The sequence below is a fragment of the Cataglyphis hispanica genome, chromosome 19 (genome assembly GCF_021464435.1).
Source record: "Cataglyphis hispanica isolate Lineage 1 chromosome 19, ULB_Chis1_1.0, whole genome shotgun sequence".
NCBI classification, from domain to species: Eukaryota; Metazoa; Arthropoda; class Insecta; order Hymenoptera; family Formicidae; genus Cataglyphis; species Cataglyphis hispanica.
The window spans coordinates 5,194,220-5,215,648 of NC_065972.1; the positions used below are offsets into that span (position 1 = coordinate 5,194,220).

At 28.3% G+C, this 21,429-nt stretch overlaps 2 protein-coding genes across 5 annotated transcripts in view; one reads left to right on the plus strand and one right to left on the minus strand.

Annotated features, from left to right (window-relative positions):
* LOC126856632 (uncharacterized) overlaps positions 1-21,429 on the minus strand; it is a 70,927-nt gene that overhangs the window by 47,006 nt on the left and 2,492 nt on the right. The window contains exons 3-8 of one of the 4 annotated variants that reach the window (XM_050605322.1): positions 20,894-21,351; positions 20,226-20,472; positions 17,023-17,226; positions 16,679-16,925; positions 14,136-14,353; positions 13,785-13,947 (exon numbers count right to left, since the gene is read on the minus strand). In XM_050605322.1, the coding sequence (XP_050461279.1) occupies positions 13,810-13,947; positions 14,136-14,353; positions 16,679-16,925; positions 17,023-17,226; positions 20,226-20,472; positions 20,894-21,351 (1,512 nt within the window). In that variant the 3' untranslated portion in view covers positions 13,785-13,809. Of the gene's footprint in view, positions 1-13,049; positions 13,948-14,135; positions 14,354-16,678; positions 16,926-17,022; positions 17,227-20,225; positions 20,473-20,893; positions 21,352-21,429 lie in introns of those variants that run through there. The other 3 variants (XM_050605324.1, XM_050605323.1, XM_050605321.1) reach the window with 3 other exon arrangements.
* The window catches only part of LOC126856657 (putative nuclease HARBI1), a 95,069-nt gene that overhangs the window by 1,803 nt on the left and 71,837 nt on the right, over positions 1-21,429 (plus strand). The gene's annotated exons all lie outside the window — the stretch shown is intronic.

The following is a 21,429-nucleotide window of genomic DNA, read 5'->3' on the forward strand; positions in this document are numbered from 1 at the left end:
AAATTCTGTTTTCTTTTTGAAAATCGATTGTTGTAAAACTAACGAAAATTTAAATGTTCTACGTTCCTACATTGGGGTAGAGATGTCCCAACACCTGTTCATTTTTCCTCCATAACGCCATATATGATTTAACAGATACCCGTCTTGTTTGTATCTAACACCTTATCAATACGTTATTCACCCTTATATGCTGAAGATGGTCCAAAGGAAGGACCGTTTGGTCCTTTTTGATTTTTGTTAGTTTAAACATTCATTATTATTAAAAAGAATTTTTATACAAGAACTCGAATACACAGGCGATTCAGTCGAGTAGCGCGATCGCGAGTAGAACACTCCGATTTTTCATATATTTATATTAGATCTTGATACATGAGTGATAGGAGTCGCAAAATAAACTATAATGAATCGACAATTTAATTGTGCTGTTCAGTAAGCACGCGAGTAAGTCGCTCGTATATTCGCTCTAAGTACATTTATTTACTTGCGCTTTTATTAACCCTATTTTCTCTTGACATTTTATATTCAAGGCTGTGTTTCAATTCCCCATCTGAGTGCAACCGATATTATATAATTCGAAAATATTATTTCCGGGACCCTTCAATTTGATAGGTATATTTGATTGAATTTTTAAGATGACTTCAAACAAAACAGTCAACCACCAAAAAAAGACATCTAATGTAATAATCGACAAAAAATTTCAAAAAAGAAGATCAACAACCAACCAAATTGACGCAAAATGTAATAAAACATTATGAATATAATATATCTAGAAAAAAAGATTCTGTAAAAGTTAAGTTCCTGTAAAAAGAGAAATAAAAGGGAAACAAACAACAATTTATGCAAATCTTTTGAAATTACATTCAATAAAGATTTTGTAAATGTTATTCATTACGAAGTAAATATTACATTGCTTCAAAAAATAAGGAAAGCCAGATACAATAAGAAATATAAGAAGCTAAAAACAAGGTTGGAAGGGTCAAGATATCTGAGAGAAATATGTGCAAACAAGGATAGTATAGGAAATAATGTAAGGTAATATTGTTAAGATTAAGATGCGGAAACATGGAGGCTAGAAATAAGTATTGATTAGAGGCTGAAGAGATAACATGTGTATTTTGCGGTATAGGCAAAGATAATATAATTCATTATGTAAAAGACTTTACGTAAGACATTATGTAAAAGGCGTTACGACCAAAGATAGGTTTAAGTTATTAGGTAGGAATTGTGAAGAAACAGAGGATAAAATATGGAACAATGAAATAGATAACATGAAAAGGAGGGAACTCTAGAAAGAGAAAGATATAATTAAAGAAAATAGAAAAAGGCAAATTTAATTAAGTTAATTATAGAAGATTAGAGCAATGAATGCGAGTATGTAAGGCATGAATGAATAAGGAAATGTTGTAAACCAAGTCCACTTCTTGGCAAAAACTGAAGTTAATAAAGAATCTAACATCTAACAACCATTACTTCAATAGTTTTGTACAGACAAATTTTTAAACAATGTAGAATTAATTACTTTGGAAATAGATATCCAGCATTTGAGTTAAGAAAAATGCATAAAGCGCAAATGACCTGATCGAGAAAGAGAATGCCGCAAACCATGATGCGCTACAATCAATAGTTTTCGAAATACCAATATTTCAAAAAAATTTTTTTTTTGTTTTTTTAAATATATTGAGATTTCAAAATTTCTGGCAAGAGGTCATTTTCATAAGATTTTTCATTACAAATTTTTTATAACAAATATAACAAATTTAAACTTTTTTTGAAAAAAATGTATCGAGATTTCAAAATTTTTTAATGCAAAAATTTTTTTTTTAATATATCGAAATTCAAAATTTATGTATCGTAATGCAACAAATGAACACATATATATTATATAAATAATAAGGGAAAATAATAAGCAATAATGATAATATACTTAAAAGATTCCTTGGACATGAATTAGATTACGTTTTTTTTTCCAAGGGCAGAAATGAAAAGGGAAGGATTTCATCCTTCTCTAGCCTATGCATTTTCTTCTACGCATAAATAAATAAATTTACTCAGAGTATATTTTATAAAAGGTACCTGGTGTCAAAAAGTTATCATCAATTGCGGCGAAATTATTGCTATAATTACGACTTTTAAAAATCGATATCTCGAAAACTATGAATCGTAGCGCATTGTGATTTAAGGCATTTTTCTTCTGATAAAAAATTCTATGAAAATTATCTATGAAATTGCGGAGTCCCGGAAATAACATTCTTGCCTTATAGTTTACATATATTTTTTATATATATATTTTGCAGGCAGACATTTATTAATTTCATTATTCCCACAATTCTGATTTTCTTGGTATAATACGCTTGCATTGAATAGATAATTTTTCGCTCTATTTAATCTTACGGTTTTTATCAGCAGATAAATTGTATTATGAATACAAATTTATATTATCGAACGGTTGCGCCCGATGATTTATTGTCGCGCAAATCGTCTAGAAGGAGAATTGAGTTTCTGAGTTCAATTTATGCGATTTATGAGATATTTATAAGAGTTTTAATCAGGTTATCATCTGCAATCACCATTTGAAAATATTGTAAGCACATCGTAAGACGATTTTGAATCTGTCCGTTGTCTTTCTTATTTATTACTTTACCTAACAATGTTTTTATATACAGTTTTTTTTTATTCTATACATTCATTGATAGCTCGAACTGAAACGTTTGATTTATAATTTTACAATATATGTGTATCAATATTGTTTATTGAAGCAGTATATATATATATATATATATATATATATATATATATATATATATATATATTCTAAGTACCACGTCCAGATTCCAAGTTCAAATTGACCTTTCCTTTTATACCTTTCCATTAATTTAAAAATTTTGTCTAATATTAGTAAATAATAAATATTTTCTATAAAAAACTTGTATACTGCTATTACAAAATTATTATCACAATGTTCGATAAATCAATTATTCGTATGTAAATAAAATAAAGTTTAAAGGCAATTTTAGTGGTATGTATGTATATCAATTTATAATAGAGTGTAGATTTAAATTAATTTTGAAAATAGGATTAATATCTGAGAATATCTTTGCTGCTTCGCGAGCATAAACTTGGGGAATAATCTGATTACTGATAAACTTTAAAAGTATTTCAAGATAGTATTTAAAAATATAAGTATTTAAAAATATATATTATAATTTCGATAATTTGGTATTAAGATTTTGCCTATATATAATTTTAGAAACTCGGAGTAATATCTGATTACTGATAAACTTCAAAAGTATTTCAAGCATTTAAAAATATATATTATAATTTCGATAATTTGGTATTAAGATTTTGCCTACACATAATTTTAGAAACTCGGAGTAATATTGAGTATTTATGTGAAACAAAAAACCAATAAAAGAAGAAGAAAAAGAAAACTTTAGAAATTGGTAAGATAAAATATTTGAAACACTTTCCGTGTACGCATGCACACATACAAAACACCACACCACGTGATTTCTTTTAATATTATTTTAAGTAAATAATATAAAATATATGTATACATATAATAAAATATATGCTACATATATAGACAAGTTCTTTTAATGTCGCATAATTTTCATTGTGATTATGTAATATTTTGATCATTAGTTGTGATCATATTACAAATAATTAATATTCAATATGCTATAGGTGAACAATAATATACAGAAACACTCAACGTCAAAAGCGAATTTGATGAAAAATGTAAATGTATTATAATATAATATATTAATAAATATTAGAAAAAAAATTTCAAACTTTAAATTCTCTTTTTTCTCTCTTATGTATGTATGTATATATATATATATATATATATATATATATATATATATATATAAGTGAGAGAAAAAAGAATATAAAGTTTATAATTATATATACAGGGTGTCCCAAAACTACCAGACTTTTTTAATGGCAGATTCCTTAGAACATTTCAAGACGAAAATCCTAATACAAAAATATCGAGGCTATAATAGTTTTTAAACAGCAAGCAATTATATTTTACGAATGAGAGGGCTGAGATTTCGCGCACTCAGACACGGCGAATTAACAACTGAAAAAAATTTCTTTAAATGGGATGCTCTTTTTATAATATTATGATTATCGTATAAATTTACAATAGCACTGGCATTATATGTTTTCTCGCTTCTCTACGAATTGCATTAGTATAGTCTCTTTACAAATAATGAATGCGAGAACTAAAGGCATCTCAAAAATGATTAAAATTTTGCGATGTGTTTCAACTTCAGCTGTCAAAGTGGTCGATGCTATGAAGGTGTTTGCTATGATATGCTATGCGAGACAAATAAATTGTAATAGAATTAGATATGACATTTATTTATTTTGCATTTTGCAAAATAAATATTTTGGAATCTTTGTAATGAAATACAATTTGTAACCGTTTTCATAATATATCATAGTAGATACCTTCATTGTAATATTGATCGATCACTTTGACAACTGAAGTTGAACATGTCGCAAATTTTTGAATCATTTTTGAGATGCCTTTAGTTCTCATATCTATTATTCGTAAAAAAAATGCAATGCGTAGAGAAAAACTTTTTTCACTTATTTTACCGTGCCTGAGTGCGCCAAATCTCAGCCCTCTCATTTGTAAAATATAATCGCTTTAAAAACTATTATAGCCTTGACATTTTTGTATTAGGATTTTCGTCTTGAAATGTTCTAAGGAATCTGCTATTAAAAGGAAGTCCGGTAGTTTTGGGACACCCTGTATATACAACATACATACATATATACATACATATATATTACATACATACATACATACATACACATATACATATATATATATATATATACATGTGTGTGTGTGTGTGTGTGCGTGCGCGCGCGCGCGCGTGTAATATGTAAATAATATGTATATAAATATATGTATACATGTATGTACACACATATATATATTTTGGCTAAAATATTCCGATGTTAATGCCGTTCTTTTAAATGAGAATTATTCTTAAGGCTCTTGGTCCTTTCTTTTTCACTGCAAAAAAATTGACATTTATACATTTATATGTGAATCGGATTTTATATAGACAGTTGTGTGAAAAATTTGGGAACCTATATATGGAATCTCAATATGTAAGCAAGTCTACAATTATGTAAGCCTCTTTTTCATCGAGTTAATAAAAAACATGATAAATATTGACAATAAATCCAATAATTTTGACCTTGACATATTTTATTCAATTTACAATGGCAATAAAATGTAACCATTAGTCATTATTTAAAGACAATTTTAATATTTAATAACATTATTTAATAACAAATAATGATCAAAAAAATTAATCTAAAAGTTATTACATGTATTTCTATCATTATGATAATCTTAATAACATGTAAATCACACACACACACACAACACACACACACACACACACACACACACACACACACACACACACACACACACACACATATATATATATACAGGGTGTCTGATAAACAGATGTAGAGAGGATTTAAATCAAGCAGGAAAGTCCTTTATCATTTTTTTGTATAACGCTTAATAAAAACATTATTATTGCGTAAAGTCTGGCCAATTATTGTTGATCTTGATAAGCGCGCGGCTAAAGATCAGCGATGATTGGCCAGACTTTACTCAATAATAATTTTTTTATTAAGCGTTATACAAAAAAATGATAAAAGACTTTCGTGCTTGATTTAATCCGCTCTATCTGCACATTACGGGTGAGGCGACTATTATCAGACACCCTGTATATATATATATATATATATATATATATATATATATATATATATATTGATAATAACGAGCTTTCTGTCAATGACTATATTTTATATATGGGTTTTATTATATGGCTATACGCAGTATGCGTACATCATATAACTTTATTAAATGTTTACAAAATGGGCTTCAATCAGTATCGTCGTGCAGTTTGTCAGTTAATTGATCCAACGAATGTGGGTCAGAAGTCCTAGTCACCATTTTCCTCTATAACGCTCAGAAAGAAGTTATTATTGAGTAAAGTATACTAGTCTGGTACTATATACTATATTACTGTGTATATTATATTATTATTATTATATTTTGTCGTTTTCGTTTTTGTTTTTTCCTTCGTTTTTTCGTTTTTTTTTCCTTTTCTTTTTAAAAGAAAAACAACAAAAAAAATTAAAAAACGAAATTACTTTCCGAACGACCCAATATTATGTCATCTGTACTTTTGGAATGTTATTCTTAAGCATAATTAACTCTTCATAAGCTTGTTGAATCATTTGTAACATTTATGTTGGCGATTTTTCTAATTTAAGAAGTAGATTTTAATGTTGTCATGTTGTTAAACACACATTCTTTCCATTACACTGATTTTTGAATAAAATTTTGCAATACTTCGCGTGGCTGTATCATATTAACTATTGAACCAAATAATTTAAAATTTGCACTATATATTGAGGATTGAAATTAAGTATTGAGTATTGAAATTAAAAAAAAAAGTATTTTAATGCTTAAAGTTTCAATTTAACGCGCTATCTGTAATTAAAAAAAATTTTATGTTCTTTGTTCTTTAAAAAAGAACACATTGTTTTGTTCCTTAAAATTAAGTATTTCTGAAAATCTGCAACTAGATAAAAAAATTTTTCCCGAAAAATTCAATTCACTTTCCATACACTACATTTTTCCTACAAAATGCTTTTTTAAAAATTTTCTTACAATTTTTTTTTTACCGAGTTATACGATTTTAAATCTAAACTTGTATTTTCTAGAAATGAGAAAATAAAAAAAATTTTGAAAATCACCGATAACGTTAAAATTGAAACTTCAAACATCAAGTACTTTTTTTAATTTTTTGCCTCTGATGATTTTTCATAGAGTATCGATATTTCTAAAAAATACAGGTTTCAAATTCATGTAACTCGGTCAAAAGAAAATTGTAGAAAAATTTAAAAAAAAAAGTATTTTGTAGATAAATGATTTCTTGTCGAGTTTCAACTTTGATTTGAAAATAGCCCAATTTTTGAGATATGAAAAGTGTTCCCTATTTTTTTTTTAGTTGGGTGTGTGTGTGTGTGTGTGTGTGTGTGTGTGTGTGTGTGTGTGTGTGTGTGTGTGCGCGCGCGCGCGCGCGCGTACAACATGGTCATTGACAGCAAGCTGATTATTATCAATATTTAAAAGCTATAAAGAAATAAATGTATTGTAGCAAAATTTAAAATTTTAATCATTTTATATTTTTTATTTGTATATCAGTTACAATAAAAATCAATGATCTTGACTTCTTTAAAAATTAAAATCAACGTTAAGGTCAGTCGGAAATTATTTAAACTTGTGGCTTTATAAGAAGAGAAATATTTACTAGCTTTTTAAATTACTTGCTTTCGCTATTATCAATTCTTTTTCAGAATTGATTAATACATAACTATTATTGATTAATTCATAACTATTAATGCATAAATTTTGATTCATAAAATCCGTTATCTAGTTTATTTGAGTTATATCCAATTTACTTTAATGTGGAATAATAAAAAAAGAAAATATATATACTCCGTCCAGAGAGAACTATGGATCGGACAAAAACTCGTCTGTTTCGGGAAGATCTCCGCACAGAAAACCCTCACCACATCGCCGTATTCGTATCGTTCGTACAATTTGTCAGAGCTAGCAACGTGTGACAGAGTTCTCCGACTGTCTGACATACTGATATCGCACTATTTATTCTCAAAATAATGTCGAACAATGTCATTATTATATTTATTTATACATATTAATAAAATATATTTGATATTAACTTCACTCGATTGCGTACTCAGTTTTCTTTTATATGCATCTTCAAAACCTAAAATCTTTCACAATAAGAATAATCCTTAATACAAATATATTGATATTGATTTAATCTGGTAAATTATAAACATTTACCTGTGTAATTTAAATATATTATAACGATTTCGATTTTATATCATATTCAAACATCAAGATTATGTTATCCGTTCAATTTTTTAAGTTGAGATAATAATCCCGGACATGCTGTATTTACATATACGATATTGAGTAGCTCGCTATGCTCTTCCCACTTTACTCGCCTATGTGCAGATCATGGTAGATCTCTCTCGCTGGACGGAGTATACTTTTACTAATTTATATTATAGAACGCGATTAAAAGAGATAATGATACAATAAAGTTAATTTATTTTGACAATGTAAAAAAATTCATCTTAATTTCTGTTTTCTAGTTTATAATGCAATATGATTGTAGAGAAAGAGATCAAGAGTCTTAAGATTAGATATTATAATAGAAATTTCTAATCTAATAACATTTTCAAACATATTTTTTTCAATTTTTATATTAAATATATTTGCAAAATCGGGCATGTAAAATATTTTGCTATGAATCGCTCACAAATCTTACGTTATTATCTTGCTATTTCCGATAAGCAAAAATTGATTCAAGAGATAATAGAGTTCGTATATCTTGTTATGAAGAACGGCGTTGCTATTAAAAAAAATATTTATATATAAGGCTCTGTTGATAACGACTAAAGCTAAGCTAAAGTACTCCGCGGGCTGCTGCGAGCTGTTTTCGAAATCTTACGAGATAACGTTCCAAGGGTCTCCGCAAATAAAAGAACAAAAATCGAGAGAAAATAAACATATATATAATTCTACGAACATATATATGATTCTATAACTTTGAAAAAAAAAAGAAAGTTCGAGAAATGAAGGGCAGAGAAAAAAAAAATGCAGAACAGATAAAAAGATAAGAGAAATGGGGGAAAGAAAAGAAGGGTAAAAACAACAGTTGCTAAATTTTTGTGTACGTGTTTAACTATCCTATGTAGACTAAATCTATTTTTGGCAATGTTGTTTAGGTATACATGTTAAATATTACGATACGTAGATTCACTGGCCATAGTATTATGCGCTATGTAAAATCGCTTAATATCTGTTCTTTGACACGTTATCCTATGCAATCCTGAAAAAACGGCGGAGACCCTGGCTCACACTATGCTTTCATATTTCACTATGCAGCGCGGATTCAAATTGTAAAAAGAGAAATTAAAATCTATATATATATATGACGTATCGGAAAAAATATAGTTAAATTATATGAGATTTATCTATATAACGATTTTCTTTAATTATTTAATCATAGCCTCTACATATTGTGCAATTATTTTTATCTCACATATATTTTGATAATTAAAGACTAAATCAAATTTTATTCCATTTATTTATTATTTATTAATATCGAAAAATAAATTTATACTTATTATAAATGATTTGTAAATATGTATACAGGAGGTAGATGTAAAATCAGTTCCTATTATTGTATTAGAGCAAAGCCTTTCCATTCTGATTCTAAACTGACTACGCAGCAGCAGTGGAGTCATAAAATATATCATAAATTCATTACTTTTAACATATTCAGCAAAGTAAACATTAAATAAGTATTACTTTCTTAAGTTTTCTCATGTTTCTTGTTTGTCGAGATAGATTGAGAAAGAAGGAAGAAGAGAGAGCGTGTAACTGAGTATTAGTGATAAATAACGACAGCGACGATATATACCACGCCACGCCGTGTTTCTTATTGCTTCCGAAATCTTAGTTTAAGATAATTACGTGCGAGTACAGTCCGAGATTAAGTACAACAGTGCTTTTTCTCACGCGAGAGAGTGGAAATTTAGAAATATATTAATCTCTTCTCTCGCGCAATCTCAGCAGTCTCTAATAATTCGATCGCATCTACAGGTCTCTAATTTAAGGCTTCATATGTGCATGCTCTCAACAACGGAGATGAGAAGAGGCACGTCTTTGTGGCATAGTTTTTTTTAAATACATTTTTGTTTTTATTCAGGCCCCGAAGTGTTCTCTGTGTCAACTTTTTTTTCATTTTTATTGTCAATGGCTTAATTTTTTCGTCATTAGACGAACCTGTTAAAATATGTTACGTGTATGCAGAATCTTTCGCTGAAAAAGAGTTTTTAATCTTTTATCGCATTTCTCTTGCAAAATAAAAACATTACTATATGAAAATTTATATGTAATATCAAAAAAAGTTGCAATGTGATCAATACAACTTATATATTGATGTTTACAACATATTTCAGTTTATTTCTAATGAGGATTCCGACATAAGCTCAGAGTAGATGGCGCTAATGGGAAACGCTAAAGAATAGCGCGCAAGCTTGTCCGGTTTGAAGTAATCCGAGCATACAGCACATATGCTCGGTTCAAAGTTCTTCCTTTTAATGACTTGAATCCAATTTTGCTAAGCTGCAAATTGGGAAAATGATCTCTTTTCGTGCATCCAAATGCACAACACATCAATATAATTTATATACAAACGTGATCGTGTATGTAAATATAAAAAGCCGGCAGCTATAATAAGTGCACTCCCCACTGGCGCCCTTAGCGGCAAAAAATGGCAGTGGAATCCCCATTAAAATAAAATTCAATTAAAATGATTAATTTTAATAAACAACGTTATTATTAAACGTTATTGTTTGTTATATTTTGTTATATAAAATCAAGTTACTCAAATTTTCATATATGATAATATAGAAAATGCGACACATAAAAAGCACGCGCATTGAACAGTTAAGACTTAATTTTATTTTGATTTTTCTAATCGATATAAATTCTACAATTACTGAACTTATATTAATGAGTCGTAAAATACTTTCTTTTTTTTACAGTTTTTTCTAGGACACATATTTTTCTGGTAAAGAAATAATTTCAATTTTTCTATTTAAATACAAGCTGTGTAAAGATTGTAAAGTAGTCGGATCTTTTTGTGAGTGCAAACTATCAACGAATAGCAATTTTAAAGCTTTAAAATCAAATCTATCAATTGAAAAAATTTCATTATCAGATCATATTTCAGACATCATAAAACATAACATCGACTGAAACGTAAAGTGAAAACTTGATGCCGCGCGAACACTTGATAAAGTAAAGAATGACCATCAAGTTTTATATAAAACCTAAGAAAAACATGACTAATGTACGAAATCTCTAAAAGAAGAACTACTGTGTACATAAGTTTTTGAGTGGTTTGGAAGATTTGGGGACGGTTGCAAAAATGTGGAAGACAAAGCGATCAAAGCATTCGAAAACAGCTCAACAACAGATCTCGTCAAAAAAGTGTGAAAATTGATGTGAGAAAATGTGACTGTGAGAATGTTAGCGGAAGAATTCGAATGCCTCTAAAGACACGATTTGCAATGATTTTACACTACCGTATCGATGTCAAAAAGGGGCATATTTGAAATAAAATAAATTAATTTTGCTATACAATTGTTTTTTGATTTTATACAGCTTTCGTACAGTTACTTTATAGTCACACTTCGTGATATATATATATATATATATATATATATATATATATATATATATATATATATAATGTGTGTGTGTGCGTGCGTACGCGTGTGTGTGTGCGTGTATGAGACTCATTAATAAAAGTGCATTAATCGTAATAATCTCAAAGCTTAATAAACTTTGTCTACGGAATTAGAAATAATCCCGTGCGTTTGACTTCTGTTAAAATATTTTTGAAATTGATGTGATTAAGTTTGAATAATATTTATTATTATAAGTAATAAAATTGCGTGCGTTAAAGAAAATATAAGTTTTTTTAATAATTCTATTTTCTTATTGCAACTAAATTAAAGTGTCCTAAGTCAAAAGTAGAAATATATGTTAATTATTTTTTTCCTTTACCTCAAAATAAATTAATATTTTTTAAATATCATCACTCGCGTTCGATAATATAGACTAATATAATACTATATCAAATATTCTCTTTTGGCGATTTATAAATTAAGAAATATAGTTATAAATCTTGATCAACTGTCATAAGTTTTCTTTTTACTAGAAATACAAAACATATTAGATTTAATTACATTTATTATGTAAAATCAATATATGTGCATTTATTGATATAAATAATAAAAATAGCTTCGGAATTTTACTCATCTCACGTTTTTTTGCAAATACTGATAATGGCATATAAAAAAAATCTGATTTCGACATTTAGTGCAAAAGATGCACATGATTCCTAGCTTTTAACATTACACTTTGATATAGTTGCAATGAAGGAAAAGAAGAAGACAAATAAAAGTTTTAAAATATGAAAAATTATGTGTTTGCTAAATTTACTTGAAAACTATATATGTGTATGTGTATATGTGTGCATGTATATATAATGTGTGCGTGTGTGTGTGTGCGCGTGCGTGCGTGCGTGCGTGTGTGTGTGCGCGCGCGCGCGCGCGCGCGCGTGTGCATGCGTGCGTGTGTGTGTGTACAGGGTGTCTAATAATAATCGCCCTACCCATAATGTGCAGATAGAGCGGATTAAACCAAGCAGGAAAGTCCTTTTCATTCATTCATCATTTTTTTGTATAATAAAAGAACTATTATTGAATAAAGTCTGATCAATCATCGCTGCTCTTTAGCCGGACGCACGTCAGTGAACCACGCGCTTGGCAGTATGTGTGAGCGTTCAACTGTCACAGCGCGGCTCATCGAAGTGCGGCTAAAGGTCAGCGATGTTTGGCCAAACTTTACTCAATAATAATTCTTTTATTAAGCGTTATACAAAAAAATTGATAAAGGACTTTCCTGCTTGGTTTAATCCGCGCTATCTGCACATTACGAATAGGGCGATTATTATTAAACCTTGTGTATATATATACAGGGTGTCCTGCAAAGATTGTGCCAACGCTCGTGAGCGGGTAAAGAACAGTAAACTGAACAGAAAAGTCTTTTACCATTTTGCAATTTTCGTAATAATTATTGAAATATTAATTAAAAGGTATTGGCGAATAAGCACACGTTTCGCGCGGCTATCGAGCGGCTAGACCATGGAACGTATGCTTTAGACGTGACAGCGCCGAGCTTCATAGTGTCGCACGGCAACGAAAAGTTTGGCCTCGCGACGAGAGAGATATGTGAGAGATCAAACTTTTTCGTTATTATATATATATATATATATATATATATATATATATATATATTCGTAGTATATATATACATGCTACATAAATAGTATTCCGCCTTGTTAATCCTGTTAAGATAAAATTAAAAAATATTAACATTTATCGCGCGCAATGTGTTTAAAATTTCAAAAGAATTTTTGTTTAATTTGGAGTAACATGATTGAATGTCGAAAGCCATAACGACGTTGCAGGTACGTCATTAAAGAAAATACGACATTACCGCTTTTTTTTGGCATCACTGTAAGATTACCAATCGAAAAAGATACTCATGTAAAACAAGATGATGATGACGACGACGACGACGAGCACTTCCGAGCGGCACGGTTGATTTCGCGGCACAATTGAATTCGCGGCACGTATATATAATATATACAAGTTTATGAGCATATAAAATTTTGTATAAAAATATTTTCTTGTATGTAATGTTTTTACGTGTGCTTATCTGTGCTTTGTGTACATGTGTATGTGTACTTGTGTGTTTCTCTCTCTCTCTCTCTCTCTTTCTTTCTTTCTTTCTATGTGTTTATGTGTGAGTGTTTATATGTACATCTTGAATAATTAATACTGCGTAATTAATATCATCTCGTTCCATTATGCACGCTGTGTCGCGGCGTAAGTTTGCCGACTATCTTTCGCGGAACGTCATAATCCTCGGTATAAATAATTTTTCGAGGAAAAGTACTGGGAAAGTTTGCCAAGATATGGACGTTCATTCAGAGTGAACATACGTCACCGAAAAACAGCTATACCGTCTTAGAAAATTTTCGTTAGCATACCTAGATGATAAACCCAAGATTTTTCTTAGTGGGTCTCCTCTGAAAGTGAAGTCGCCACCAAATTCAAAGGAACATCAGAAACATTTTCCTCGTCACCTTCATCCGTTTCTTCAGTATCCATAGATAGATGCCGTTGTACACGCTCTTCGGCTTTCGTATGTTGCTACAATTAAAGGAAATCGCATTTAATAGCAATTTACAGCAAAATATAAATCATGGAAATAAAAATCGAGTTAAATGAGTATTAAATGTTTGATAAATCTTTTTAATTTTTTGTAGATGCGTTTTAAATGTGAACACAAAAAATTTTTTATTTGTCTACTCGAGTATAAGAGACGAAGAATCGCTTACATGAATCATGTAACTAGGCAAAGGTATTGAGTAAGTGGGAGGCGGAGGCGGATGACCACTGGATATTTGTGCAGGCGTCAACGCTGCCATCATCAGATGAGGTTGAATTTGTCGTCGAAGAGCCGCCAACATGTCTGCACTCTCGGCATCCATTTGTTCCGTTGTTGATTGAGATGCTAAGATTGCGTCCCCTTTTTCTGACAAGGTTATTAATCTTTCTAGGATAAATTTTCATTTTATATTGTAATGTAGAGATATATTTTAAGGAAATTATTAAGATCTAATTTGTCATTGAGTAAACATTCAAGTGAGTAAATATTTAAACATAAAATTATTTGCAATCAACGTTTATACTTCTTGATATTAACAATGGAATATAGAATAAAAACAATATATTCTACACTTTATTAGTAATTGCAATAAATTTAGTTGATATTTGAGCATCATTTAATATAATTAATTATAATAACTTTATAGATACCCTATATACATACAGAGTGTCCCACTAAAAGCCTTTTTCATTTTTTAAACATCCCTTTTTATTTTTTAAACAAATTAAAAGAGATAGACCGTTACAAATATATATCAAATTAAATGATTCAAATTGAACTCTATTGTAAGCATAATGATTGCTTTCAAAAGTTTTCTATGTTAACGAATAAAAAAGTATATATATAATTTTTTTATAATAATGTAAATATTTTGATATGAAAGTTGTAGCATTATTTAAAACGAATACAATAATGTATGATATAATGTAAATATTTTACATATACAAATTTTATCGATTTAAAATATCGCGGATGATGTCTATTTTTTTACTTTCTGCCCTGTGACATGGTCAACTTCTGATTGAGTATTATGATCAAATGACAACATGACATATGTCAATCTTTATTGCATGAGTCAGAAGTTGGCCATAATGCAAAGGCGAAAATAAAAAAGTAAAATATCACGTCGTCCGCAATATTTTAAGACGATAAAACTCGTATATGTAAAATATTTACATTATATCACACATTGTTGTATTCATTTCAGTGCTACAAGTTTTATTATATCAAAATATTCATATTATAAAAAAAATGACACATACTTCTCCATTCGTTAACTGAGCTTCTGTAAACAACCACTATGCTCACAATAAAGTTCAATTTGAACTATTCAATTTGACATATTTATTATGGTTTATCTCTGTTAGTTTAAAAAATAAAAGAGAGACTACTCTTCGTGGATATGTATATTGTGTATATATGTTACAATTAAAAAATTAGATAAACTTTGAAAGAAAAAAGAGGACTTCATAATAAACATTTTTTGTTAATGATACTTCTCTCTACGGCATTTCGTTTTGACCTTACATTATATTCAAATTTTCAACAGAGTAGATGTCTTCAGTATATGTTGACAAGTTGCATGTAATTTATTTATCATTATAAAGTGATGCACTCAGATAGAATTGACTGATATGCATCTTACTTATAGAACAGTTAATTGTAATGGACAAACAACACAGGGCAATTAATGTTTTGATAATGTCATTTTTATATTGAAATAATGAAAGGATTTTTGAGTGTTTACTGTCAAAGAAATGAATCACTTTCGTGTACTTGTTCCATGTTTTGTTCAAAATAAAAATATAATTTGATTTTTTCACTTATATGTTTATTGTTGAAGTCATGAAAATCTTATTTCATAGTACCTTGTATTAAAAAGTATTAAAACAAAACATCATGGAGAAAAATATTAATAAAAAATGTCACTTTTGAAATCCTCCATCTTCCTTCAAAAATTTTGTCGGTCTAACTTTTTAACATCTTGTATACATATATATATACTTTTAATTAATTTTTAAATATGAATGTGAGAATGCTTTTTCTATATAAATTTTAATAACAAATACTTATACATAAGTACTTGAATAAAATACAGTTATATATATTTTCGCATCTATTAAAAATAATAATTTCAATACTGAATCATGATACTAAAAGAATTAAGATAATATAATCAAGGAATAAAATAATAAATTTAAAACAACATTTCTATACAACAATTTTCTAAACAATGTAGACTTGGCACTTTTTTCCTTTTCTTGTCTCTTTAACGTTACGTTTCTTTAAGAAAATATATTTTTATTTGAAAATATTCTCTGAATATTTCAAGTCAAAATTTCTTGAAATGACACGACGATAGAATGATTTCTATGAATCAAGTACGTACATTCCTTCATGTGTTTATTACTTGCAGCCAATATGATAAAATAGAATTTCTGTATTATTGTTATTATATACATTAATTCCATATTTCTCTGTCATGACAATATAATTTACGTAAATATGATTTATTATTATAATAATATTATTATTATAATATGACTTATTAATATTATTATTATAATATGACTTATTAACTTAAAAGGCAATACTAAATTTATTGCAATAAGATACATTTCAATAAATAAAGTGTATTTTCTGTTACTCTCTTCATCATAGAAGGTTTCCTGACGATAAAATTAAAAAAAAATAGATTATTAAGTCTCTTACTTCTGTGTCTCGTTGGTGTCTCGCCTTTGGGTCTACGTCTGCGAGTATGTATAGTATCTCGTCGCATAGTAACAGGACGATTAACACCATGAAGTTTGTAATACAGCCCGCAAGCATTGCACACCATCTCACCCTTCATATTCCTTCTCCAGATGGTTGTTGTCATAGTACCACAATTTGTGCAAGACATGTCGATTTTCTTTGCAATGTTGCCACTTTGCTGATCGAATTGTTTTTGATCGTCTATCTAAAATATTGAATCAGTGATTCAACATAAAAAATATTTCATTAGGCGTAATTTATAAACATATTATAAACAGCAGATTTATGGCACGAAGAAATACCTTTCCTTTAATTTTGTTCGACCATGTAGTAAAATCATGAGCTTGCTCTTCATTGTTGGGTTCATGTTGGTAATTGGCGACAAGATCCGGACTCGCTGGAGCCTTACTGGGGTAGCTTTGCTTTCTACGACCTTTCGTCGCTATTGTCATTTCCTTACGACCGATACTGGCAGGGCTAGATGGATTACTATCTATCGAGGCACTCTATACAGAGAAACTGGATGTCATTTATGTTTTTTTATTTTCAAATTTTTTCAAAATATAGTTCAAATGTTTACAAATAATTTTTATAATAGTTGATAAGATTATATTCCATGCAAGAGAAACAAGTATACATTTTTTACATCAACTACAGTTTTATGATATAATTTCAATATTATAAACACAATATGATAATATTGTGAATATAAATTCCAAGATTAATATTTTAATATTTTTATCATTTTAATAGCATCAAACTTGAATCCAAGATAGTTTATTAAATAAGATTAATAAATATTAATATACTTTTATTATTTAAGAAATATTACTTATATATATGTGTATATATATATATATATATATATATATATATATATATATATATATAAGTAATATTTCTTAAATAATAAAAGTATATTAATATTATTAATCTTATTTAATAAACTATCTTGAATTCAGATTGATTATTAAATGATAAAATATTAAATGATGATTAAAATATTAATCTTGGAATTTATATTCTATATATATATATACATATATATATATATATATATATAGAATATAAATTCCAAGATTAATATTTTAATCATCATTTTAATATTTTTATCATTTTAATAGCATCAAACTTGAATCCAAGATAGTTTATTAAATAAGATTAATAAATATTAATATACGCACGCACATACACACGCACATACAGAGTGTCCTGCAAAGGTTGTGCTAACGCTCGTGAGCGGGTAGAGGACAGTAAACTGAACAGAAAAGTCCTTTACCATTTTGCAATTTTCGTAATAACTATTGAAATATTAATTGAAAAATATTAGCGAATGAGTACACGTTTCGCGTGGCTATCGCACAGCTAGACCATGAGACGTACGCTCTAGGCGAGCCAGCGGCGAGCTTCATGATGTCTCACGGCAACAAAAAGTGTTTGGTCTCACGCGTATCCCTCTCGTTGCGAGGCCAAACTTTTCGTTGCCGTGCAACACTATGAAACCCGCCGCTATCACGCCTAAAGCGTACGTCCCATGATCTAGTCGCGCGATAGCCGCGCGAAACGTGTGCTCATTCGCCAATACTTTTTAATTAATATTTCAATAATTATTGTAAAAATTGCAAAATAGTAAAGGACTTTTCTGTTCAGTTTACTCTCCTCTACCCGCTCACGAGCGTTGGCACAATCTTTGCAGGACACCCTGTATATATATATATATATATTAGATGTAAAAAAAATTCTGTAAAGTAAGAAGATTATTTCAAGATAGTGTGAATTAGTAATAGGAAATGTGAGGAGATTCAATAGCACCAATAATATTAATCTACTTAATTTCTATATAGGCTTGTTAAGAAAACATGTTTTTGTGCATTTCGTTAACGTGTTTTATCAATAATTTATAATTACAGGATGTTTACTTAAATTGTGTAAAAAAAATTTCCTTATTTTCCCAGTATTTTTGTTCAAAATTTCAGATAAAGCAAATATTTCAATGATTTTTTGCAATTTCCTAAAATAAATTTTTTTATTGTACATATTTTCCATGTTTTTCACTCATACAAAGGAAAACACAGAACATATAAGTTTCAAGAGCAATATGTGTAAATGTACTGTTAAAAGTTGGATAATTTTTGTAACATAAACATTTTTGACTTGCATAATATTTTCATTTTTTTATCACTAAAAATTACAATAAAGAATATATAATAAACGTTCAATATTTTGTCAAGAAATTAAATATATAAACATATACAGATAGATATATATTTATAATATATTTTAAACACATAATTCATGTGAATGTATGTAAGTAGTCGGCTTGCTGATTACTTACAATATAAAAACAAAATTATTAAAGAAAAAATTTTTTAAGATTCCTTGAATTCCAATAAAATTCCATGAGAATTCCCTAATTTTAACAGATATAAAAAAATCCCTAAAAATTCCAAGTTTTCCATGTTTTTTCAAGAAGTAGACACCTTGATTTATTTAAATATTTAAAATTTTATATATAATGCGACAAAAAATGATGTTTCTTAAGTTCTCAAAAATTTGCATAAAAATGTAAAAATATAATCAAGAAATATTTAATTAAAGTAGTCTATAAAGGTATAATTAATATTTAAATGAAAAACAACTGTTTTTAAAATGTAAAAATATTTTAAGATGAAACAAACATTTCAGTAAATGATGAATTGAGGAATCTTTTTGTTGACAAAAAGTCATTTTTTAAAAATAAATAGATATATTTCTCATATTTATATGTCACTTGTTATCAAGATAAAAAGATAATACTAAAAAAAAGAACACAAATGCACAATTAACAAGTTCCATTGCAGATCCATTTCAAAATAAGAATATATTTTGTAAAACATTTCAAAAGTATATTATATTAAAATATCAAAATTTAATAATTTAATAAATTAATAAAAAAAAGAGTAATTATTCCTTTCCTATATTTTTGCTTCTAATAATACTAATGTATTAATTTTTAAAGATTTCTTTTATGAGTTTGATTTATAAAAAAAAGAATTCGTTATTTTTATATCCATTATTTAAAAAAAAATCTTTAAGAACATTAAAAGCATATAAAAAAATTTAAACACAAATATAATATATTTATCTTATGTTATATCTTTCCTACATATAATGCATTTCGATTAATAGAGAGAAAAAATCCTAAAGAAATTCCCAGTTTATCTATTATCTTCACGGAATTCTACCTGAAAATGAATATGTTTTGAATAGAGAGAGAGTCCTAAAAGATATTCTCGATCGATCAATGGTCCATTCAATGGGCCGAGGTCATCCCATCTCATACCTGTGAGTTTTTTCTCTCTATTTACTAGACAGATGTTCGTATTTCACAAAGTATATAAAAAAAAATGTTTTGCCCGTTTGGAAGAAGATAAGCACGCACGAACAAATCCAGAAATTTGCGAATTTCCTTACTCATAATTTTATAAAATTTTCTAAAAAATTTTCAAGATCAAATCTCACGTACCTTATTTTCTAAAGTAGCTATATTCGTACGATTACCAAGCACAGGAAAATCGGTACGCGTACGTTCGATAGTTGTACCCTGAGTATCCCTATAGAATTTAATTTGCGGAGATATTTTATCTGAATCAATAGCGGTGATACCAATCTGCCTGTTGTTAATCAAAGAACGTAACAGATTTGTGGCTTCGCCGGTAAATCCATTGTTTAACTTATCACCATTTGTTTGTGTGATTTCCAAACTTCTATTACTGCAAATAATACATATAATTGTGTAACTTCGACCTTTATTTATTGCATAATGACCTATCATTAACTCGATTCATAATTTGTCAATAAAAAATAATTGGATTAAAAGTCTGAATAATTAGATTAATATAAAATAATTTATAATTTTACTATTGAAATGAATTGAAAGAAACAAAAGCAAATTTACTAGCTACAAAAAATAGTAATAGTCCTACATCCAATTTTAATAAAAACTGTTAAAATTAAATTTTTACTAGTTTAATATTTTCAAATTTAATTTGTTATTTCGCATATGATAATATAAAAATATAAAATTTTGATATAAAATTTTATTTATAAAGTTGCACATAATAGATCATAGTTAGCTATAAATATTAAACAAACAAAAATTGTTTGCTAAACAAACAATCTTGGCTTATATACCTAGCTAAAGCTTGCCACAGCTTTGTCGTTTCATGGTCAATGTTACTATCAGAACAATTACTCTCTGGAGTATCCATTCTATTAACTGGACTACAATTTGCTGTGTTAGATTCGGAGCCATCATAATTGTCCTCAATTTTAATTCTCTTGTTAACAGTCATGTCATAACCATTTTCTTCACTTTCAATTTCTTGTTCGTCACGATCCTCAATTTCTAATCGTTCAGGATCGGAGCTGTTAGAACATGTATCATCCTCTGGTTCGCACTTAATATTTTCATGTTCTTGCATATCATTGTTTTGTAATTGTAGATGATGCGTTAGAGTTTGAGGTATTATGTTTTGATTAATGCTGGCCGGCTCGGAGTTAGACTCCTCATTGAATAATGTCCTATTCAATTCGAGGAATGATTGTAGAGGGCTTTCACCTACTACTTTGGCAGTGGAGAGAGTCTCTTTCTAGGCAAAAAAAATAAAACAAAATTAATTATCATCCTTTTTATTTTTTTCTTAATATAGCTTTAATTTATAAAAACA